Below are 24,892 nucleotides of genomic sequence, written 5' to 3'. Positions count from 1 at the left end.
GTTGTAACTTAAGTAACAATTAATGTTAACTACAATTTTATTTTAGCCATGAGACGAAAACCGTAGCATCACAGGACTGGCCTACAAATGTACGTCATCAAACAGCTCGTGGCCGTAGTCGGGAGCGCGCGCGTCAGCTGACATCCGCAGAGAGCAGAGCCAGACATGGATCAACTCAAAGTCAAAGACAGGATCCTCGAAAACATCTCTCTGTCCGTCAAGAAGGTAAGAGACGTCCACTCATGCAGCGACGATACATTTCGACCTTCTCTAGTTTGTAATTCGAAGGTTACTTTGAGCTGTTTGCGGTTTACGCTATCAAAATAGTTGGGCCTCCCCCCCTTCTGCTGTGTTTTGGTGAATACAAACGCTTTGGCATCTTGAGAAAACATCCAATGTTGCCTTTTAAGAAAATGTTTTATGAATACAAGGTTAAGAAGTCAGCTAGCAGTGCGCTACATGAGTTTACTCTAGGTTATATTGTGTATTTATAGTGTAGTTAAAAGCTGTTTATCTGTAAAATGACATGAAAGGCATTAAGTCATTTTATACTTGAGTCAAGCATGTTTGAGTCAAAAGGTTTGTTCACTGACGCATCAAAACTGTGACATGAAGTCCCTGTAAACAAGTTCTGTGATCAAATGAGCTTCTATTAATAGGACAAACAGAGCTGCTACTTATTTTATGGAGCCATCCCAGGTCACCCTTTATTTCTATAGCCATTTTGTTCTGCATTAAAGGGATAGTTCACACAAACATGAAAACAGACTGTCAGAGATGTAGGTGGTTTTTCTTTCTCAATAGTACATTAAAGGTGCAATATGTATTTTTTATATTTAAAATATCTAAAAATCCCTAGAACACTGACTAATGGACTTGCATTATCCCAAACATTTAGAAAAAAGTTCAAGCCAACCTGTGACAGACTGTGTGCTGTCTGGCCATGCTAAACTTTTGGTTTGGTTTAAAGAAAACATGGAAGTTGCCAAAGATGCTTCATTATGTTGTGTGTTTTATTAGTCCGCATGCAGCATTATAACAAAATAATAATGTATTTAGCATGGTAAACAGCGCTGCTTCTTCCTCAAGTGATTGTGTCCAGTCAACTGTGGCATAATAAAAGCTCTGCTGCTTTTCCTGTTGTGCTTGTCTCTCATCAGCATTTACTTCAGAGCTCTCGTTTTGTGTCGACAGCTTTTAGCTTCACTTTGTTTGATACTACCATAAAATATCAAAAAATCACTAGAACTATTCTATATATTTTGCTGACCTATGTACTTGCATTATCCCAAACATTTAGACAAAATTATAACAAAATATTAATGTATTTAGCATGTTAAAACAGCACTACTTCTTCCTCAAATGATCATGTCCAGTCAACTGAGGCATAATAAAAGCTCTGCTGCTTTCCCTGTTGTGCTTGTTGCTCATGAGCAATTACCTCAGCACTTTAGTTTTGCTTAGACTGCTTTTAGCTTTACTTTGTTTGATACTACCATGAAAAAAATATCCAAAAATCTCTAAAACAACGTTTTGCTGACTTGCGTTATCCCAAACATTTAGAAAAAAGTTTAAGCCAATCTGGCTAATACAAAAAAAAGTGTATATTATTTTAACATATTTGATTATATAGCGTGGATTATAATATAATCATAGATTATATTTCTTTAAAAAAAAAAAAGCTTGAAAAGTTGTAGGTAGCAAGATGGTGATGACGTAACGAGAGTGCCCAAATCAGTGTAGTCTGTTTATTACCTAATGTTACCTTTTTTGCTCTTGCGTTTGCATTTAGGATCCAAAAGCGACGTTATATTATCGTGTGAGGAGAGTCCGGTTGGACAAAAAGTGTAATGAACAGTGTTTAAACACAGAGCTTATATTTGCAATTTTCGAAAAGCCTATGGGAAAAATTTTATCGAGGAAATCAGTTTTATGCTAGCAGCCGATTGGCCTGCATGTTGACATTATAGTTCCTCCACTCTATTGGATCAGCGCTCTCGTTTTGCTTCGACAGATTTTAGATTTTAGCTTCATTCTGGTTGATACTAGCAAGATAAATACTGAAGCTCATCCATGAACATGGTTTCCCAATTGGTCTCTCATGATTCCACACTTAGTCATGGCATCAGCAAACTACTCCTTTGTTGGTTATAAAAAGGTGTCCTCTATTAGAAAAAATGACATACTGTGCCTTTAAATAAGAATTTGAATAGAAACCGAGGTACATGGTGATTTATAAAATTCAAGTCAACAGTTGACGCACTCCAGTTTTAGCGGTGTATATTTTTGAACTAATATCCTTGGCTTCTCTGACGATGCAATAAGGTATTATAAAGGGAAACAATTAGTTGCAAGACACTGGATGTTTTTTTTTTTTTTTAAATGCATTAGTACCTTTATTCTCAGCAAAATGTTCTGAGCAAAAGCATAAGACTGTGGATTAGCTAATGTTGTAAATATTGTTTGGTTCTTACATGGACTGAACATTTTGCTTCGTCAGACTTTATTGTATCATTGGGAGACAAGAGTACTTAGTTTTTGCCTTTTGTATATTCATTTTGTCTGTCAGCTCTGAGTGTGTAAATTAACAGCGCATTTTTTTGTTTGATGAAGTACCCATTAACCTTGCTGAATCTTGGCTGTTTACATGATCATGATTGATGCTCTTACTTTCACTGAACATCAGTGACTTGCACACCCTGCTGTCGTAGGATTTTTAGCCTATCAGGTGCTTGGCATTAGTGCTTTCTCATGGGTATTTGTGATGGACTTGCACAATCTGAGAATCACAGAGTGTGAAATCTAAAAATGCGTTTTCTAGGTTGTTCATCCAGAATAAAAAGGATTGCTTGAAATGTCATGGCTTTGTGCACAGAAATTTACCACTCGACTTCTTTCATTCACTCTTAAGGGCTGTCTCCTTAACACTTCGTAACGTTTAATCCACAGTTGCAGAGTTATTTTGCGGCCTGCGAGGATGAGACGCCAGCCATCAGGAATCACGACCGGGTTCTTCAGCGCTTGTGTGAACACCTGGATCACGCTCTGCTTTATGGGTTAGACAAACTGCAAAGGAGCCTTTCAAAACTGAAGCACTTTCACAGTAGACCATTGAAGGCTTAAAGTGTTCTTCTGTTTCTTAAAGGCTGCAGGACATTTCATCAGGTTACTGGGTCCTCGTATTACACTTCACACGACGAGAAGCCATTCGACAGATCGAGGAACTCCAACACATAGCCACCAATCTTGGCAGAAGTAAGATGATGTGCTGCTTTGAAATGTTAAAGTACACTACTGTTGAAAATTTGGCGTCAGTAAATTATTATTATTATAGGTCATATAATAAATTATTAGTAAGTATATTAAACTGTTTTATATTATATTATATTATATTATATTATATTATATTATATTATATTATATTATATTATATTATATTATATTATATTATATTATATACCTATCAGTACTGAAATGTTAAACATCCTTTTCCTGCTAACATTTGAGCGCTGTTGAGCACATTTGTAAACAGCGCTGTTTTTTCATTATGTTCAAATGCTCAACAAAAATGACAGAATTTACAGCTGTTTACTGAGTGTAACCACAGATACAGGGACACTGGACTGTTTCAAAGCTGCGATTCATCAGCGGATTGCTCATATGGCATTCTATAAACAAACCAGCTGATTGATGTGACTTTGAAATCCTCCAGTGTCTGTGTATCTTTGTTCACACTTCATAAACAGGGGAGAGTTTGGTAAACTGATGACAGCGCTCAAATGTTAGCGAGAAATGGACGTTTTTAAAATGTCAATATCGATTGGTACTGAATTCCAGTATCGTGACATATTATATTATATTATATTATATCATATTATCTAGCAGTGTTCCTTTTACTTGATCAGAGTAAAATTCTATTCACACTGCAGTGATCGATGATAACAAACTTGGACAAAACAGGGCTCGAAATTTCAACCATTTTGGTCGCATATGCGCCTGAAATTTAAGCTATGCGACCTCATAATATATATTGGGAGCATTCGTGCGACTGCATATAATAGTTGTAGTGCTACCTGTTTTTTTTTTTTTTTTTTTTTTTTTTTTTTAAAAACGTGGTAAAATCGGTCTTCCCTGCCGCTATATTGGTTCATATTAGCTGTCAATCACTCAAGACTTTCCGCTGTCAGATGACAGGGAGGGAGCTTTTGTGACCACGGGGAATGCAAACGGCTGAAGAGTGAAAAATACACTGACTTTCGATGCGTTGCATGCACTGCGTGTTCAGCCAACACAATTTCACGGCAATTCGTAAAATTTACCTACGTTTCCTCGTGAGATCAGGCTGCAACAGCGCAAATGTCCGCTTAAACGCCAAAGAAGCTTGCCTTTACTGCGTTTAAACTGATGCGGGTTATTACAAAGAAAGAACAGTATTGCGCCGGTGGTCATCAGGAGAATCCTGCTCTGGCCCTCTCATATATTGGGTCGGCTGACTCGCATGCTTTCCCGCAAACACAGAAAGATGTTATTCAGCGGGTAATGAGGCTGAGCATTAAAACGACACAAACCGAAACCAAAACTTTTAAAAGTGAGACGTTTCTTTCTTTCTTTTGTCTATTCTTTCTTGAGGTGTATAATATTTTTCTATTTAATTACTGATGACTGCTTTGCAGCTTTCAGCATTGAATTGAATGATTTATTATATTATTTAGTTTGTTTTGTTGCAGAACTATTATTTATTAAATTGACATGCATATTAAAAACAATAGTACAAAATAAATATTTCTTAATACAATGCTTCATTTGTGGTTGATGCAAACCATCAATTTATTTTTCATAAAGTAACAGTAGGACTTTATATAGCAGATAACTTGGATTAAAGCACATTCAAAGCAGCATGATGATGAGAAATATAATTCATTATTAGTATTATTGTCATCATCATCATCATCATTAATATTTTATAATTATTCAACATTCATTTTGGAATTATTGCACAAATATTAAGTCATCACAGCATTAGTTAGATAGTTGTTTCTGGGTTTTGTTAGTCCCAATTGATGTTGTTTTCAAATACAATAAATCCCTTAATATACAACTTGTCAAATATATCATTCATTTTTGGTGGGTGCTCCTAATTTTTTTCTGGTGCTCCTAAATATTTCAGGTTGAGAGCACCGGTGCTACCAAGTAAGAAAGTTAATTTCGAGCCTTGTAAAAGATTTCAGCTCTGAGAGATGACAACAAACACAACTTCATGTGTTGCCACCTGTCTGCATCTGTTTGTGCCATTTGAATTGCCTTTAAGAATTTATAATGTTACATAAGATTTCTGTTAAGAAATTTTCTTCTTTTGAAAACCGTTTGCAATATTGATAATTATAAGAGATTTTGTAACAATTAAGCAAAAATTTTGCTTCTTCTAATATTTGGTGATTAGATAAAACAACACTGGCCCCAAATATTTGATGTATAATATTGTGGTAATTGTTTGGACTTAGTTTCCTTTAGTAAACTATGACTGCTATGTTGTTGTTGTTCTGCAGGCCGTGCCTGGCTGTACTTGGCGCTCAATGAAAGTTCTTTAGAAAGCTACCTCCGACTTTTTGAGGAGAATCAAGGACTGCTCCAGAAGTACTATTACAAGTGAGTGACTTTGAGATAATGATCATGATAGTTCTTCTGTGGTTTCAGATCGTGAAAGCTTCCTTCAAGCAGTCATCTGATTTTTAAAAAGCCGCTTCCTCTTTTTCCAGAAATGCATTGGTTTGCAGTCATGACCATCTCACTCTGTTTCTTACGCTCGTCTCTGGGCTTGAGTTCATCCGCTTTAACCTGGAGCTGGTATGATGTAATCTTTATTGATTTCTCCTGTCTGTAATTAAATCAGCCGTTACACTGCATGTTCTAGACCTCAAGTTTCCAAAAGAACGTGTGTTAAGCAAAAACAAATACTCTTCCTTACAGGCTGCTTATAAATGTTATAATTTAGATGATCTGTCTGGTCAGAAATGCATCACGGTAATTCATTTTAAATAGTCCTGCACAGCATGATTTGAAAAATGAAGTATATTGTAATATGAATACTCCATGTCTCTTAAGTTGAGCTAGTAAATAACTATATTAATTTTTAATTTTTTTTACTATATCTATTTTTAGATGGATTATTGGATACTATATGCAATTTCTGAAGATATCTATTTTATACACACAACCTAATGATATCTTAAAATACTGCTTAAACACTCTTCTATGTCTTGCTGTACTTCGGGCCTGACTTACTAACAGCTTGTTCTAGTGTAAACTACTGGTTTGAAAAGGTGTGGACAATTATTTTTGTTACTGACCTTATGGCATATATATATTTGTAGGACTTTCTTTATTTCTTGACAAAAATTATAAGAGAAGAATATTTGGATTAGTGAGGCAGCTTGACTTAATATTAGTCAGTTTTACTGTTGTTTCTAACATTATTCAACACATCCTCAGCTCATCCAAGATTTTTGGGGGAGTATGTTTGATTGAACTATCTCTTTCACATATTTTGTGCTTGACATGCTGTGGTATTTATTTGTCAGAATGAGACTTTTTTTTTTTATGTGCACTTTAGGAAGTTCAGAGAACTGCGAGTGTTTGGTAGAAGGGTTCTACCTGTTTGTGAGCCTGCATTAATTGTGTTGCTTCTGCATTAATTGTGTAGATTGCATTGGTCATTATGGAAATGAGCTGCTGTGTTTGTGTTTAATTTGAGCACAGACAGTAGATCAATCACAATCACAACTTTCCATTCCCATTAGTTTTTTTTTTTAGGATTGAACTTGTTTAGTAAATCTGGTCCTTTGTCAAAGATATACCATAAATATTGTATCAGTCATATCAGTCAATATTGATAATTATGACTATAGATGTAAAATCTCAGTTTCTTTCCAGTTTAAAGGCAGATTGTTGATCCTAAGGGAAATCTGTTGAAGCCAGACTGTTAATTAATAAATTACCCTTTTAATTTCATAAGATGGCAAACAAAAGTCAGTCAAATAGACATTTCACAAATGCTATAATGATAAAAATGTCTAAAAACTGCATTGAATTGTTTCCTTAACCAAATATTGTAGTTAATTTTTTAGTTCTAGCATGTTCTTATTGTTCTTATCAAATTAATTATATTATTAACATAGTATCATAAACCTATTGAACGTTCTCTTTTTTTAATCTTGCATTAAATGGAGCTTATATTGCAATAATAATCATTGTTTTATCTTCTAGCACTGTTGCTATCTATCCTTCATTTTCTATACATTTCTATGTATATATCAATGGCAGGATGTTCCATACTTGGATGTTGCTCCCTACATGCCTGAATACTACAAACCTCAGAATCTGTTGGATTTTGAGGAGAGGTTGCCGAGCTCTGATAGTCTGTCACTACACTCGTTCACTTCTCTCACATCCACTAATCTCGAGTGGGATGACAGTGCCATCGCCCCATCCAGTGAAGGTAAGCTAATCACTTCTCTCTCTATTTCTTCAGTTTCTTGATCTTATTTTCACACTTCTGGCTATTAACTTATCTTTATTCTTTTCTTCAAATTGAAAAAGATGAACTCTTAGATCACAGGTGTCAAAGCCAGTTCCTGGAGTGCCGCAGCTCAGCACAGTTTAGTTTCAACCCTAATTTAACACACCTGATCAAACTAATTAAGTCCTTCAGGCTTGTTTGAAACCTACAGGTAAGTGTGTTGGAGCAGGGTTGGAACTAAACTGCGCAGAGCTGTGGCCCTCCAGGATCTGGCTTTGACATCTGTGTGTTAGATCATTTATATAAAATCTAGTGTTCAGCAATCTTAGATTACTGCTTCTATTTCATCTGATGACACATTTCACAACCCATTATGTCACTGTGTCTTTTTCAGTTGTCGGTTTTTATTAGTTCCTCATATGGCAAGCTTCACTTTCACTTGATCTCTTTTGAGTTTCTGTTCTTCTTTCATTCACTTCATTATTCGTTCTTGTCTATTGATGAGTCTTATTTCTCCCTCTTTTAGATTATGATTTTGGTGACATCTTCCCTGTGTTGCAGTCATTGCCAAGTGCAGACTGGGAAGGTGGGACATGGTTATTTCCCCCTCCCCAATCTAATATTCGCCCAATCCATCTGTCCGGACTAACTAACAAGCATTGTGCATGTCCGTCTCACTCAGTGCATGTTTGTTTCACATGCATAAGCTGCTGTAGGCATTGTATCTGTGATGTAGACTTCATAGATGGGTACTGTGGTGTTTATGTTCTTATTGGACTAAAGCGATCGCCACTCTCTGCTGATGTAGGGTTTGTATGGGATGATGCTAAAAGAAACTCTGTGCCTGATGCAGCTGAACCTTTTTGTCTGTTGTCGGATTGCCTTTCCTGTCATGTGGCAGTGTGAAAGCTGGTTTGCATGCATGATGCTTGGATTTAACCTACTGCTTCCTAACTGTTTAAATTCAGTGGCAAATGTTAGCCACAATTTACTCTTATCAAATAATTAAAATAACCAAATCCTATAGTATTTTAATTGTAGTTTTTGCTTATCATATTGTTTGTAGGGCTGACAAAAATGTGTTTTTAGATTTGTTCCGTTTATGTATATTAGTGCCAATACAAGACCATATTAAGTTGTTAACATTTAATGTACCTGCTAACATTAACTTGTCTTTTTTTTAAATAAATGAAACGCACACATACAGCGCATCTGGAAAGTATTCATAACGCTTCACTTTTTCCACATTTTTTTTATGTCACAGCCTTATTCCAAAATGGATTTAATTATTTTATTTCCTCAATTCTACACACAATACCCCATAATGACAATGTGAAAAAAGATTTTTTGAAATTGTTGAAAATTTATTAAAGATAAAAAACCTCTGAAAAATCACATTTACATAAGTGTTCACAGCCTTTGCTCAATACTTTGTTGATGCACCTTTGGCAGCAATTACAGCCTCAAGTCTTTCTGAATACTTTTTCGTTAAGTGATCGGCATGCAAACGCTACACGCTTTGCAGAAGTATAAATCAGCCTGAGTCCCTTTATTAATCTGGAGTTGCCACAGCAGAATGAACCGCAAACTTATCCAGCACATGTTTTATGCAGCCATTATGCCCTTCCAGTTGCAACCCATCACTGGGAAACAACCATACACACTTAATCGCACGCATACACTACAGCCAATTTAGCCTAACCAGTGTACCTATACCACATGTCTTTGGACTGGTGGGGGAAACCGGAGAACTTAGAGGAAACCCACACGAACACAGGGAGAACGTGCAAACTCCACACAGAAATGCCGAGGCTCGAATCAGCGACCTTTTTGCTGTTAACCGATTGTGTTACCCACTGCGCCACCGTGCAGCTCATTCATTCACAGATTTGTTTGCAACAATTTCAAAAATCTTTTTTCACATTGTCATTGTGGGGAAGTGTGTAGAATTTTGAGGAAATAAATGAATTTAATCCATTTTGGAATAAGACTAGCATAAAAAAATGTGGAAAAAGTGAAGCGAAACGAATACTCTCTGAATGCACTTTAAATATGCATTGTATGTAATTTAAAAATGCAAAATGAAATGAAACTTATAGGCTAAAGTGAACATTCAGAATGTATTTGGGTGAAAAAAGTTTTTTTTTTTTTTTGTAAAATTGTATTAATATCAGATTAAAAAAACAAAGAATTTTCCATGAATTTGACCTAAAATCCAAATTTCCTTATTTTTTTTTTAAAATGAGAATATAAAGCAATGGTCTTAATTATTCAGATTTATTCAGTAATCAACACAGAAATATTCAGAATTTACACATTGACAGTTAACACTGATTAAAAGCTGTTTTCATAATGGCTTATTATTTGCCTATTATCAAGATATTGGCTGTTTATTTTTTATTCTACATCCCTAATACTAACCAATACTTAAACCCAATCTATTATTTTAAACTACTTTACTAACTATTAATAAGGAGCTAATTTAGTAGTTTATTGAACACCGTGTTAGTTGATGGTTTGTTAATGATGAGAATTGTACCCTAAATAAGTGACCCCTTTTTAAAATCTGGATATTAGCAAAAAAATGTGATATTAGCAGCAAATAGAATTTTCTTTATTGAATTGAAGGATGAGATGGAAGTAGCTGGAAAGCCAAGTATGTGTTTGTTTGTCTGTGTGCATTTGTCATGATTCAGCAGCTCTTAATCTTGCCTAAATCTCCAAACAGGAATTCCTAATACCTGCATCTCATATGGTTTCCTTGTTCCTCTTGTTTTTTGGACAGAGGGAGACTTGACTGATCCAGTCAGTGGGCCGCGCTCTTCAGGATCAGACCCTCAGACTGTTGTCAGTGACTGTGTTATAGTAAAAGCCTCGGCGGGCACCATCAGAACCACATCTCTGTCAAGAAGCCCTACATTTCGGCAAAATCCCTTCACTGAGGACTCGGACACCAACACTTCAGCTGACGTCACCCCTGTGCACATAGCAAGCCGGCACACTTCAACAACTGGAGAAGACGCTGAAATCACCAGCACTGAGCTGGAAGTCATTAGGTGTGTATTAAGTATTACAACTTATGGTTCAGGATTATAATAATGCAGATCACACATTAGGAGTTGAGTAATTGGTTAGGGCAATGGTGTTGTTTTTTTGTGTCCAATACTATAATGTATTTCTGATATTTGACTGATGTATGAAGATGTTGGCCTTTCAGGCAATGGCTGAAATCTATGATTCTCAACCACGTTCCTAGAGGTCCACCAGCTCTGCACAGTTTTTGTGCCTCCTTAACCAAATGCACCTGATTCCGATCATCAGCTCATTAGCAGAGACTGAAGGACCTGAAATGGGTGTGACAGACAAATGAGAAACCAAGCAGTGTTGGTGCTTCTCTAAATATGTGGTTGAGAAACACTGTTTTAGAGTATACAGGTGAAATCAGAATTATTAAACTCCCTTTGGATTTTTTTTTTCTTTTAAAAATATTTTGCTAATGTTTAACAGAGCAAGGAAATTTTCACAGTATGTCTTATTATATTTTTTCTTCTGGAGAAAGTCTTATTTGTTTTATTTTGGCTAGAAAAAATAAATTTTTAATGAACATTTTAAGGTCTAAATTATTAGCCCCTTGAAGCTATACTTTTTCTGATAGTTTACAGAACAGGCCATCCATATACAATAACTTGCCTAATTACACTAACCTGCCTAGTTAACCTAATTAACCCAGTTAAACCTTTAAATGTCACTTTAACCTGTATAGAAGTGTATTTAAAATATATTGTCAAATTTTATTTACTGATACTAATAATTCAGGGGGGCTAATAGTTCTAACTTTAACTGCATATAGCAAATGACGCAAAGTGCATTATATGGGGGAATGAATATATTTTAAGATCAGGGATTTCAAAGCAATAAGGCCTCAAGGGAGTGCTAAGGGGTCAGTAAAAATATTTGTAGGAAAAGCTGTACAAATGTTAAAAAATATATTTTAAATGAATAAATAACTTGATGAAAAAAAGAGGGTAAATAATGAACTATTTTGTTTAAATGAATGAACACATATTAGTATAAAAGAAACCAAGACGTATTTTTAAAATTAAATAATTATTGAAAAACAAACATTATACATTTTAAATGAACAAACTCAGTGGGACAAGGCTGATATGTGGGCAGCTGTGGCTTCTACAAGACTTAAAACCGTATTAATTATTACATGGTTTTCAAACTTTTTTCTTATTGCAAGTTTCATATTACAAATTCCACATCTTTATGGTAGTTTCTGCACATCCAGGAATAAGTTACACTTATGAGCACTGTAAAACATATGACCACCAGCAATGACACTTTATGTGCATCCATTATAAATGTTTCATTAATGTAATTTGTTATGCTGCTTGCTAATTTGTTTTCTCAGCATAAACCAATACTGCTAAAGAGACATGAAAAAAGATCTTTCAATACTATTTGGTACCACTAACAGTGCAGAAAAGAGCTTTTAAAATCCTTTTACCTGTGACATATTGTTCATTTTATAATGCCGAACAGTTTTATCATTAGCCAGAGGAAATCCACATTTCCCTGTCATGTTTTCACCAGTATGTTTTTGTTTGACAGAATGGCACGGCGACGAAAGCCTGGCAAGAAACGACGCGGCAGAGGATCATCAGTGAGTAGTGAACAGAACGTCATCTCTCCAGAAGTGACTGATGAATGCCTTCAGATTGTAGTTGAGAGAGACGTCACAGTAAACCACATCACCGTGGACAGTCGAGTTCCTCTGGAGCGTGCTGACAGCACTGCTTCAGAACCCTTGAGGAATGGGAGACGCGAAGGAGAAGAAGAGGAGCCTGAAACTGGACTGAGGCTTCCAGAAATGACGGACACTTCAATGGACAACGTAGGGCAACCCCTCCGTGAGGTCATGGACAGGCTGAATGGGTCTCTGGATGCTGAGGATGGAGCAGAAGAAATTTGCACCGCTCACGACGGGCCCCCCAATCAGCAGCCCTTTCGAGAGGATGCTGGCGGTGAACCTCCAGACCCAAGCGATGGTTTCCTGCAGGCCCCGCTGCCGCCTGCAGACTTCTACTGCTTTACCTCCCAGAGTCCAGACCCTGCTGCCTCAGGTGGTGGGCGCCATGACTCTGCAGGGCATGGCGAGCCGCAGGATGTTCCTGTTAGCAATGAAGATGAGGGAGAAGCAGAAGCAGAGGCAGCAGCTGCAGGGCAGGATCCCTCCATCGCCATAGAGACCTCAGAGAAGAAACTGAGTGAGACAGAAGAAGATGATGAAGATGCAACACAGAGCTCTCATGCTGCAGAATTCAAGTGAGATAGTAAATTGGTTATGATTTTAAGTATGTTTAGATGAGCAACAAAACATACTGATAACTAACAAAAATAAGCTCTTTACAATAGACAATGGGCTCTATGCACTGCTAGTGTTTTTCAGCCAATGATAGACTTTCAGTGGTAGCTTAATGTGACTTCGATTTCATAGGGTTCCTTTTTGCAGCATCGATGTTGTAGTGTGAACATGATCAGTTAAATAGACTTACGCATTTATTTAGTTGCTCAAGTGTAAAACAAGATGAAAGACCATGTAATTGCTAGCGCCGTCAGTAGCTGCGGGCTAGTGCAGAAACTCCATGGAAAATACTAGAGTGAAGTTAATGTTCATATTTTAAAGGCATGGCGGGAGAAAGTCCCTTTGAGGCAAGTCATTTCACTTGGTGGCCATCTTTGAAATGCCTCTCAGGCAGTGTACTCAGGTATTCTGTCTGAATGGGGAAACATCAATTACTCTGTAAATAAACTGTTTACGATTACATTACATATTTGGAACCACCGTTAAAATGAATCGATAACCGTCTCATACGTTAATTTCTAAACATCCAAATCAAACAAAATCAGCATATTTTCAGGTTGCCCGAGCTAATGCGCATGCACACTCGAATAGGAGATCAAGACACCAACCTCATTATGGCCATTCCACACATTATCATCCGCTGGATAATGATCGTCTGATCCCACTGGTCTTCCGAAGTAATTTACAACTTGGTTTTGAAAAAAATGACAGTGACACTGTTTACAACTTAGGGACATTTGAGGAGTTGCTGCTGTCATGTGTTGTGTGTTTGACAGGACAGACTGTAACTCGCATTCGTTTCATAAAGATTACAAAACCAAAATCTGTATTTGTTTTCCAGTTTTCAAAGTATAGATTTCAAGCCTTGTGTGGATATATTTCTTATGTCTGTGAAACAAGTATTTGCTGAGATGCCAGTGCGTTTTGTTGACAACCAAACTGTTGTAAAAAACACACATCTGATCTCCCGGAGAAACGTTGGTCTATATCGATCGATGATTGGCTCCTATACTAGTAGGCGGGCTTCATTCGTCATATTAACCGTTATACTTTTCCCCATTCAAAGCTATATGAGTGACATGTCTTGTGTATTCTAGAGGCTTTGGTTTAATGCAGTAGTGTTGTCCGGTCTAAAACCCTCTTTATATTGTATATGTATCAGGCATTGAAGATCCATGATTTTAAATTAAATCAGATCTTAAACATGGCGCTTTTGTAATGGTGCGACAGTTCAGCGGAATCGCTTGGGTTGGCTGACTAATAAATCAAAAGTCCATGTGCATAAACACCATTGTCCTGCTTTACATAAAAATCAGTTAACATCTTTTAACTGATCAAAATACGTTAAAATCGGCAACACACGTACAATGCATTTCCAAAACTTTCAATAATAAATCTGTTTATTTTGATGAGATTGACGTCAAAGCGTAAATATTTGCATATCTGTGAGTATTAAATTGATTTAAATTGACACCCTCACCAAAAGCTTACACCTCTCTCTGGAGATGCAGGGTTTTGACTATAGCACTGCTGTTTCTAATGCGCAAGTTAAGAACACATAATTGTAACATTTGCTCTGCCAGAATGCACTTTAAATCTGTGCTTACATCCATCCAATCTATTTGCGATTACCATAATAAATTGACCGAAGGTTTATTATGCGTTTACATACAGATTAATGCGTTTACATACTTGCCAAAATCAGCATAACAGGCAAATATCTAATGATAGAGACTGCTTATTGTCACTTTACAACATGCAATGTCGGTTTATCAAGCATGATCAGTTGAAGAATGTGAATAACACACACTCAGTGAGAACAGCTCAATAATTATGACGGCTCATGAATAATCAGATTCAGAATTATCAGAACAATTCTAATCACTTATGAGGTGAAAAGTGAATTGTTTTGGTTTGTTTGTTTGTTGTGCAGGGTGGATAACAATCATCTGCTGCTGCTCATGATTCATGTTTTCAGGGAGAATGAAGAACAGCTCTTTAAGGTGAACATATTTGTGTTTTGTTTTAATTGTGCTGTGTATTTAATGACTGTGCCAAAACCATTTTTTTTGTGTGTGCGTTTTGTGTTTTGTTAAGGAACAGAAAGCCCTTTTTAGCCAAATAAATGCAGCATTTAAGAAGTAAAATAAAATTGTAAAAATGTGAAATATTAATTTAATTTAAAATACGTTTTCTATTTTAAATTATTGAATGGTGAATTGGTTCCAGAACACTGCTTACTTTTATTCATGTTAAATTTGGTTTGTGGAATTTCAATTTTATTTATTTATTTGTTATAAGTTATAGGATAAAGAATAGGATTTTATAAACAAAAAATATCTTACCCTGAGCTTGGTAGCCTACATTTACAATGGCTTTATAGTTTGCAATAGAGTTTTGTGTTTGTTGAAAGAGGTTCATCTAGTCCCCTCAATGAAATCTGTGAAACAAACCTCTACTTCACATTTTATTGGAATAAAATGTACCAACTGTAATTAAACCTGTTGCAATTGCTGCTAATTTTAATGTGTAATATAAATAATACTCCCATTCTAATGAAACTATAAACTGATGCAGTTCTATTAATTAGTCTGCATTTCTCTTTCAGATGGTGAGGATGAGCACAGGCCACATGGAAGGAGATCTGCAGCCTCTATATCTGCTCTTAACAGACTGCTACATTTACCTCTTGCGAAAAGGTCAGCAAAACGTCAGTAGAATATCAGAGCATTGCTACAGACATTTTAAAAAGCACTAGTTTACATTCACTGTTGTGTCTCACTGATTTTAGGAGCAGCAGAAAAACCTTACAGTGTTGAGGAGGCAGTGTCTTATAATGAGCTGGACTACATCTCTGTGAGTAAACCACCTGAACACTAAATGATCAGATTGACTTACTGCAGAGAGAAGGCAATATTTTTTTTTTCAAATATTTTCCAAGTGCTGTTTAACAGTTTTTTTTCAACACATTGTTTTAAACATAATACTTTTAATAACTCATTTCTGTTAAATAATTTCTTTTGTCTTTACCATGATGACAGTACATGATATTTTACTGATTATTTAGCAAAATACTAGTATTCAGCTTAAAATGCAAAGTTTGTTCTGTAGCCAATAGGGGAAAATGTAAATTCCCAAGGGGGCTAATAATAGTGACCTTAAATTCAACCCCCAACCAAAAAAAAAAAAGAGACGCGACTGTTTCCAGTAGAAAACATATTATAGGAATTAATGTAAAAATTTCCTTGCTCTATTTTATTGCTTTAACTTGCTTAGAAAATATATAAATAAAAGAAATAAAACCATTTCAATAGCTTAGTTTTAGCTCAGTGTTTCTCAACCACATTCCTGGAGGACCACCAAAACTGTATGTGTCACACCCATTATAGTCTTTCAGTCTCTGCTAATGAGCTGATGATCTGAATCAGGTGTGTTTGGTTAAAGAGACATGGAATATGTGAAGAGCTGGTGGTCCTCCAGGAACAAGGTTGAGAAACACTGATGTAGCTAATTCAATACCTAAGTTTGCCAGGAGTTGGCACATTACTAAAAACAGCTAATATAAGTTTTGGTCTTAATAATATATATATATATATAAATAAATTCTGAGCAAATTAGTTTTTATTGCTTGAACAACAAAGTTGAAGCTATGCTACAAAAAAATAAGATGTATATGCAATAATTCAAAGACTCACCGCCACGACTTGAGAGTCCTTTACACATTTTTCCTCACACGGCACAAGGCACTTCCATCATGAATGAGATGCATTATTATGCATGAGAAAGTATCTCTTCTGACAGGGATTTCTTGAGACTTTAAAGCCATTGTTTGTGCCTCAGGTGGGTCTTCACCAGCAGACCATCACTCTGGTGTGCACCAACAGAAGACGGCAGTTCCTGCTGGACACTGCGGACTCGTCTCTGACTGAGTGAGTTTTTCAGTTGAAGTCCATCACCTTGATGTTAACTATTATAAATATTTGACCAGGATTTCTTCACGGTCTCTCCTCAGCTGGTTTCTGACTGTGTTGAAGGAGGCTTGGGAGAATGGCTGTAGGGAACCTCCATATCCCTCTATTCTCACTGACGCCACCATGGAGAAACTCGCTCTCTCCAAGTTTGTGTGCCAGGAGACTCACTGTGAGGTAATAGAGCAGATCCATCACCCTGAATAATTGATGAGACTCTGGCAGATGCTGGCTCAGTTTGATAATCTTGGTTCTTTGTGCTGACTCTCTTTTAAAATGCCTTTACTAATGATTAAAGCATGTATAGTGATCAGTTTAGACCATTGCTCCTCAACTGAGGAGCTCTCAGTCTTTGAAGGGGAGGATCAGTAGTAATTGTGTTAATAAAGTATTATTAATTAAAAGGTGCAGTAGGTGATTGTCTTTAGAAACATGTTTTGTTGTGCTGGTTGAAAGTCTCGTCACAGTCCAATAGTAATGATTAAAATAAATTATCTAAATGTATTAATATGTATTTTTATTTTCTGGGTAAAGCAAAAAACTAAAAAAAAAAGGTTATCCAATTAAAATGTGTCAGGCTGATAATTCCCATAATTCTGAAAAGTATCCCAAACTGTCAACAAACGGAGATTTGTACATCTGCAGCCATTCATGCAGATCCGACATTTGGCGTTCATCTGAACACGAGAGAGCAAAACAAATACCAAATTAAAACTTTTTAAAATCCTGAATCAATTTGGGAGTTACTTTTGCAACTGGAGGAAGGATGACACCATAGCTGAAGTATTTCTTTTAGGCAGGTAATGTTCTGTTTTAAAACCGTTTTAGTCACGCAAAGCTTTTGTTGTTGTTACATACAAGTTATGTTACATGCACAGAAGTGTTGTTCAGCCACTGAAATCTCCCGGAAGAAGATTGATGTAACTATTGATGTGACCAAGTAAATGGTGCTATTCCGCCTAGCCTGCTTTATATTGTTTAACATGTTCCTCTGAATGTTCAGTCTGAAATAGCATGTCAGTATGGCTTAGTAATAAGTCATCGCCTTGGAATTATAAGGTTTTATCTGAGTTCTGAATGATTTTTAGATAATGAGCTTTAAAGTTTTTGCATTCTATATAGCAATCAATATGTGTGTAACATTTGTGTTTTAAATAAAAAATCTTAATATAAACAACTTATAAAAAACATCCCATAATGTAAATAAGTTTTCATTTAATAAGAATATGTCAGTTACTCAATTTTGTCAAAAATGTCAGATAGAACCATATAATTCTATATATAGTATACAGAATAGCATTCTATAATATAGTACACACACATACACAGCTAACTGTATTCAAACCTGAAACCTAACACTAGTAAATACATGCATGCATATTATTAAAATGACTCTGTATTTGCGTAATAATACTATAATAACCTCACCGTATGACTCAAGAGTAACTTGCCAGAGTACAACTGCTAATTCAACTGGCCTGCTAGGACTTGTCTAACTGATTTAATGCTAAGTGTCTTTGTGTAGATGTCTGAAATGAAGATTCGCCTTTATTCTCTGGTTCACTGGGAAGACCCAATGGATGTGACCGTGGCTTCACCGACATCTCCGTCGGGCTCTAGAGCATCCAGCAGCACTAAAGAGGGGCCGCTGCTGTACCGAGCCGGAAGCTCTTATTTGGGGAAAGAAGTGTGGAAAAGTTGTTACTTAGTTCTCAGGTATTAAAGATCTCATTAAACTGGTCAACAGTGTGTCGTCTTATTTATCTGCACTGAATGTTAATATACCAATCTACCTGGCAGCAATGGCATCCTGTATCAGTATGCAGAGAGAACAGATGTTACACCTTTGATGTCTGTTACCATGGGGTAAGATTTCACTGGTATTGGAGGTCATGGATTTTCCTCTTCTTTTTAATGTGATATCTTAATACTTATGTTTCCATGTGATTTGTGTCATAGGGGAGGGCATTGTGGAGGCTGCAGGCGTTCAAACAGCACAGAAAAACCTCACGCCTTTCAGGTGATTCTGACAGAGCATCAGCCATTAGAGCTCAGCGCAGAGAACGAGCTGGAAATGGCAGACTGGATGCTGCTGCTCTGCCAGTCTGTCTCTAAAGGGGTGAGCTGTCATAATGTACATCTTAGTGAATGTAAATAATCAAAAAATAAAGCATGTGTGTCAGTATATTAGCTCGTAGTGACCACAGTTGATAGGTAATCCCTCACTGCTCTGGACTGAGTAACTTTTGTAAAAGCAAGAGAATTAGGGCCAGGTTTACCATTGGCATGGAAGTTTATGCAGATGATTTTCAGACAGTGCACAAATTTAAGAAGAAAGATGTAACAGAAATGTGGAAGTGGTAAGGAAATAATTCATGTGCACGATGCCAAACTTTGCCTTTTTACTTCATAAAAAATTACATCTGACCTGGAAACTCCTAATAATACATATTTAATAAGGTTAGGTCCAAGAAAAGATTTGTCTGTGCCTTTTCATCACTTTTCTTCTCTGCAATAGTGAATGAACAGAGAAAAAGTTATAGTGTTCTGCTAAATCCCAGGTCATGTTAGACTATATGGGAGCTGACAAAGCTGCCAGGACAGCCCTAAAAGGAAAGATGCAAAATCTTGCCTTTAGATTAAAAGCCACTAATAAAAGGCTATATTTTTAAAATATGGCAAGCAAAATAATATTAGTGCTCCAGAAAATAAACCTTTTTTAAATTCATCTTGAAATAGAAAGAAATTCAACTTTTTATTTAACTTAAGACATGATGAGATTACAGAAGATGGTGTATCAGACACATGAGACTCAAACATGAACATTTACTCAAAGGAGAAGCGTCAATATTGCAACAGAAACCAAACTGTTAAACATATTCTTGTGGTATGCCTTATTTTTAATGTTATCAGACAACGTTTTTTATCAGGAGAGACTTAAAATGAAATGTTTAAATGTGAATCCTTCTGAAATTGTAACATTTTTATCAAATGTAAACTTTTTAGATGATTATTATTAATTTTATGTATTTTATCTTATGTATTATATATTGCTGTTGATGACTTTCGATTGTTAGAATATATCTGCCTGTTAATTTCTATTTTGCTCTAACAGTTAAAACTTTGCATTTATTTAATTTATTTATTTTTGTTCTTAATTTTACTCAAATACTAGGCACACTTAAAATCTAAACTCTTTAAATGATACAAAACTATTATAATTTAATTTGTGGTATTGATCTATTATTTATATTTTTTTATTATTTTTTTTTACTACTAACAGGATTCAGTCCTCAAATATTGTAAAATGATTCAATTGACTGTAATAACCATATTTTAAATAATAAAGTATTCTGGAGACTAGATCTCTTTGCTTATCTTGGGATAAATGAGTTCATCCTCTGTGTGTTAGTCTGTGCATTTGAAAGGCTTTTAGATTCGCCACATGATAATTTGTTGTTTCTCATCAGTTCCACACATGCCATCATATACATTTTAGTGAATGATGTTTGTAGATGGATGTTGTTTTTTTACTTGCTAGCTAATTTTCCAGATGTTGATCAGCATTTGTTTTTGCTTCTCAGATTATCCCACAGGGAGTTGCTCCTGCACCCTGCATCCCATGTTGCCTTGTGCTCACAGACAGGAAGTTACTCACGTGTCATCAGGATTGCCAGACCAGTTTTTTCCGTTCTCTTGGAGGAGCCGATTTGAACGATGTCACAGCTGTTTGCCTGGAGGACGACAAGGAATACTGTGTCATTGTAAGTCTTCACACCAAATGTGCCGCAAGCCTACGTTTGAGTGAAGGTTTCGGCCGTTAGATCGCCCCCTGGGGGCTGGCTGCAGTACAAGTCATAAAGCCCGCCTCCTCCGTGTTAATGAAGGAGACTTGAGCCCAAATAAAAAAAAATATTACACTTGCAATAAAATGTCCCGAAAGATAGTTCTGGTCGATTAAGGCACTAGTTATTGTGCTGAAATAGGTGCAGATCTTCATTTTTGTAAACAGTTTGTTTTTAGCAGTAATTTAATGCTGGGCGTGTCATCGTGATTGACAGCTGTGATTGACAGTTTCTCAAAGCGCGGCGTCTGAGCTTCGGCAGGAGACTGAAGTAGACTGAAATGTTATTATTCGATTTCTGTGTTATTTTACCATGACAAAATGAGTTCAGCAGTAAACTATAGTTTCTGACATACATGATCCTGGTGGAACACTGTTTATTCGCTAAGTTCAGGGCTTTTTTCGGGCTTTATTAGTTTGCTGATACACGCCTAACCACCCAGATAGCAAAACACAGTTCCGGCTAGATTCTCGCCTGCCGGAGACTTATCTCTTAGAGCTCAGACTGACTAATGTTACCTCTGCTGGACCTACTCCGGATGCCTGGACTCACTACCCAATTCCAGCCCGAGTCAATCGAGCCAGATGCGGCGGCCGAGCAAGCAGGCGCTGCCGCATGCGAGCCGGAATCAGCCCGCGACGCCGTGAGTAAGTTATGCGCTGCGGCCTGGAGCTGGCGCGATTGAATATATAAAACCCTCATATTTGTTAACGTTATTACATCCATTTGTGTTGATATGACAGCAAACGCATGCTGAGAAGTTCGGGGGGCGTAGTTGATTTTACATAAAGCGTTTGATTGGAAGCTCGACTCTGCTCATTTTCCCGGCTCCTCCTCTGGCTCCATCAGACAATCCTTCTGCGCATGTCTGGCTCCAATTTCAGCAGTCTTTTGCGACAGTTTGTGCCCGTCAAGCAGGCGTTTTGCCCTCAAGGCGTTCAATGGGAAAAAGGGCTGTCGCGTCGTCCATATTTTTTACAGTCATTGCTTCACACAGATTGTAGTGCACAAGAGGTCTCGGTGAACAGATGTTTGCCCTTTGTAGTTTCAGACCTAAAAATAAAATGATCACAGGTGTTTCTCAGAGGATTGAGGAAATGCCACATTATCTTATGAATGTGAACGTTTTTGTCAATGTGAAAGCTATTATTTATTTTATTTGCAGGAGTTTGCAGAGGATCGAGCTCAGTTTCTTCCTCCCTGGGTTTTGTATTTTAGCGGATGTAAGGAACGAGATCGGCTTATAGCAGAATTAAGTCAAGCATGGACTGCTGTATATCAGGTGACAAAAAATCCTTATAAGCTAGCATATCATCACATCTGAATGACATCCTTGAGTGCATAATAAATCATTTATTTGCAGACCTTTATGATGACTTCTATCCCATTTTCTAATACAGATGTCAGTTTAGACTATTTAAGCAAAAATACACGTTTTCCATAAGGAAGCCTTTAATTAATTAAAAGTGACAGTAAAGACATTCATAATTTTATTCAAGATTTTGTTTTTTAAATAAATGCTACATTTAACAGTGCTACAAAACAATCTTTACAACATTGATAATAGACAATAAACATTTTTTTTATTACCAAAGTATATTAGAATGATTTCTGAAAAAGGATGTTGCTGACTGCTTTAATGCTAGCTGAAATGTTAGCTTTTACACCCAACTAATTTCAAAATTGTATACAGTTTGATTTCAGTTCAAATATTCAATCAAATTTCCGACCTAAAAACTTTTAGATTCTCTTCACCTGCAAACCCTTGAAAAGCCATGTCAATAGCTTCTTTATTCGTGACAATAAAAGCTTTTTGTCAATAGTAAATACAGGCATCTTCCCGAGACTGTCGAAAAACTTATTTGAATTCTTTCTTGGTGTTAGTGCTTGAGCTGTGGGGCAAAATTGTTTAAGAAATCCATTCTTCAAGTCAAGTCAAACTTTATTTATAGAGCACTTTAAAAATACAGAAGTGAGCCAAAGTGCTCTACAGAAAATATACCACAAAATAAGCATAATCATTTTTAAAGTACATGATAAAATATAGCTAAACTACCTAAAAAGACACAGATTAAAATTGCCAGGTATTAAAATCAGCTATCAAATGCCAACGAAAACAAATGAGTTTTAAGAGCGGACTTAAATTTGTTTTTGGAACAATCAGGAGAATCTGATTAGCTGACCTGAGAGAGCGAGTGGGCTTTATAGGGGTGTATCAGCTCAAGAGATATAAGGTTGAGCAAGACCATTTATGACCATTACGATTTCAACACAAATAAAAGAATCTTAAACTGTATTCTAAAATGAACTGGCAACCAATGAAGCAAAGCTAACAAGGGTAAATTGGGTCATATTTGCTAGTACCAGTTAACAGGCGTGCTGCAGCATTTTGCACCATTTGCAAACGGACAATTGCTGACTTACTACTCCCCACATACAGTGCATTACAGTAATCTAACGGAGTGGTCACTAAACCATGGATCACGGTCTCAAACTGTTGTTTTTGTATATATTGCTTTAATTTTGCTGATTGTCTTAATTGAAAAAGCTAGATTTAATTACCGCCATCGCATTCTTGATGAATTATTTGCATCAGATGGTGCTGCATACTTTACAGACAGCGGTACACTGCTTACATCCGATTCCTTACAATTACCATCCTAAAATAATCAATAATAAAATATGGAAAGGTTTAAGAGAAACAATGAGTGTTCATAGGGAGCTGTTTTCATTATTCTCAAGATATAAAAGCCAACTTACATGACTAAATAACAAAAATAAAAAAATAAAATTGAGTTACTTGAGTAACTTTGAAACCCTTTTTGGGGTTTCAAACATAGTCTGTGAAAACTATTTAAAAAATCCTTGGAGGAATTTGAATTCTTGTACTTTCATTATACTATCTGCATGAATCCAGTTAACAGTGTGAATGTGTCCATGTATGTGTCCAGGTGAGTCTACCTCGTAAGGCAGTGTCAGACCTGTCGGTTCAAAAGAAGTGCAGCGAGGCTCTGGAGCTGATGAAGAGCGCCTGGCAGAGAAGCGACAGTCTACACAGAGGCCGATCAGAAAGAGAACCATGGTGCTGACCCCCTCCATTACTACATGAGCTCAGACATGGACAGCAGGGGGAAATCGGCTCACCAGCAAACCTACTGTTTATGTAGGTACAAGCAGACACTGTGAGCTCTTCGAACAAGGCACCATACTGAACAATGTGGGCTCATTTCATATCAAACTAACGGTAATTATGGCCTGACCTTGTTTACACTTGCCTTGCACAAATATTTAAGGACTTCAGTTTAAGGCTTTTGGCTTTCACAAGTGGAAGTCTGCAAAAGGAAATCAAAAAGAGATCGAGCAGTTCTCTTCCATGTATTTGGAGTATACTGTATATACAGTGTAAATACGTATAGTAGGCAAAATTCAAGAGCTTTTTAAAAACAATTTTCCTGCATAACGTGGAGAGATACTGCACACGCCTGTACTATACAGAGGTACAAACTGCTTTTTGTGCACTTATGAAAGACTATTTTAGTTATGTTTACACCATTGATATTATCTGGCTGCTTTGAGATTTGAAAGTATAACGGTTTGCATGACACTCAAAACATAGAGAAAACGACGTCTGGGGAACTGGTCTGGCTTTAAAGGGTTTAGTTCTCACAAAAATGACAAACGTTTGACATTTACTTGCTCTCGGTCCATCTGATACACAGGTGACTGTTTTTCAGTCGAACAATAAAGTAGATTAAGCTGAAATTGGTCAATGACGCAAGTCAACGGCTACTGGCACTTTTGAAAGTCTAAAGGAATCCATATAGAAACAACAAAATTAATACACATATTTATTTATTTAAGTAAAATGGCTCTGATTGGTCTTTGCTGTGTCTTTATAGTTATGTTTTGTGTCACAAGACCCATGTATTTTTTAGAAGCGCAGTGTATTCATTTAGTTTTGCCTGTAAATGTTTTTAGACTTTCAAAATGCCTGTAGCCTTTAATTTGCCTTTTAAAAATCATCAAGGACTCATATAGAAAAAATTAAATTTAATACACATGGCTTCTTATGATGCACTGAGGGCTTATGAAGTCAAATGATTGGTCTGTGCTGTGTATATATATATATATATATATATATATATATATATATATATATATATATATATATATATATATATATATATATATT

General features: G+C 36.3%; 1 protein-coding gene across 4 annotated transcripts; it reads left to right on the top strand.

Moving 5' to 3' along the window:
• The first annotated feature begins 114 nt into the window (after positions 1-114).
• On the top strand, positions 115-24,040 carry plekhm2 (pleckstrin homology domain containing, family M (with RUN domain) member 2). 4 transcript variants are annotated; one of them, NM_001130783.1, is given in 20 exon segments: positions 146-225; positions 2,950-3,056; positions 3,146-3,255; positions 5,547-5,646; positions 5,757-5,844; positions 7,321-7,495; positions 8,043-8,102; positions 10,302-10,572; positions 12,134-12,847; positions 14,821-14,890; positions 15,496-15,586; positions 15,679-15,743; positions 16,728-16,816; positions 16,900-17,032; positions 18,381-18,571; positions 18,656-18,721; positions 18,815-18,974; positions 20,440-20,619; positions 21,866-21,982; positions 23,652-23,855. In NM_001130783.1, coding segments are annotated over 20 exon segments (2,985 nt in total). In that variant the 5' UTR covers positions 146-165; the 3' UTR covers positions 23,790-23,855.
• The last annotated feature ends 852 nt before the right edge of the window (positions 24,041-24,892 follow it).

Source organism: Danio rerio, chromosome 23 (assembly GCF_049306965.1).
Source record: "Danio rerio strain Tuebingen ecotype United States chromosome 23, GRCz12tu, whole genome shotgun sequence".
NCBI lineage: Eukaryota > Metazoa > Chordata > Actinopteri > Cypriniformes > Danionidae > Danio > Danio rerio.
This window is presented reverse-complemented; position numbering and strand designations above follow the sequence as displayed.

Excerpts from the sequence above, each read along its gene's own strand:
- plekhm2 (XM_009296853.5), top strand. The coding sequence starts at position 166 with ATGGATCAACTCAAAGTCAAAGACAGGATCCTCGAAAACATCTCTCTG. Across the intron at positions 5,647-5,756 it reads CTCCAGAAGTACTATTACAA|AAATGCATTGGTTTGCAGTC; the intron begins GTGAGTGACTTT and ends CTCTTTTTCCAG. Across the intron at positions 18,722-18,814 it reads TTGATGTCTGTTACCATGGG|GGGAGGGCATTGTGGAGGCT; the intron begins GTAAGATTTCAC and ends TTTGTGTCATAG.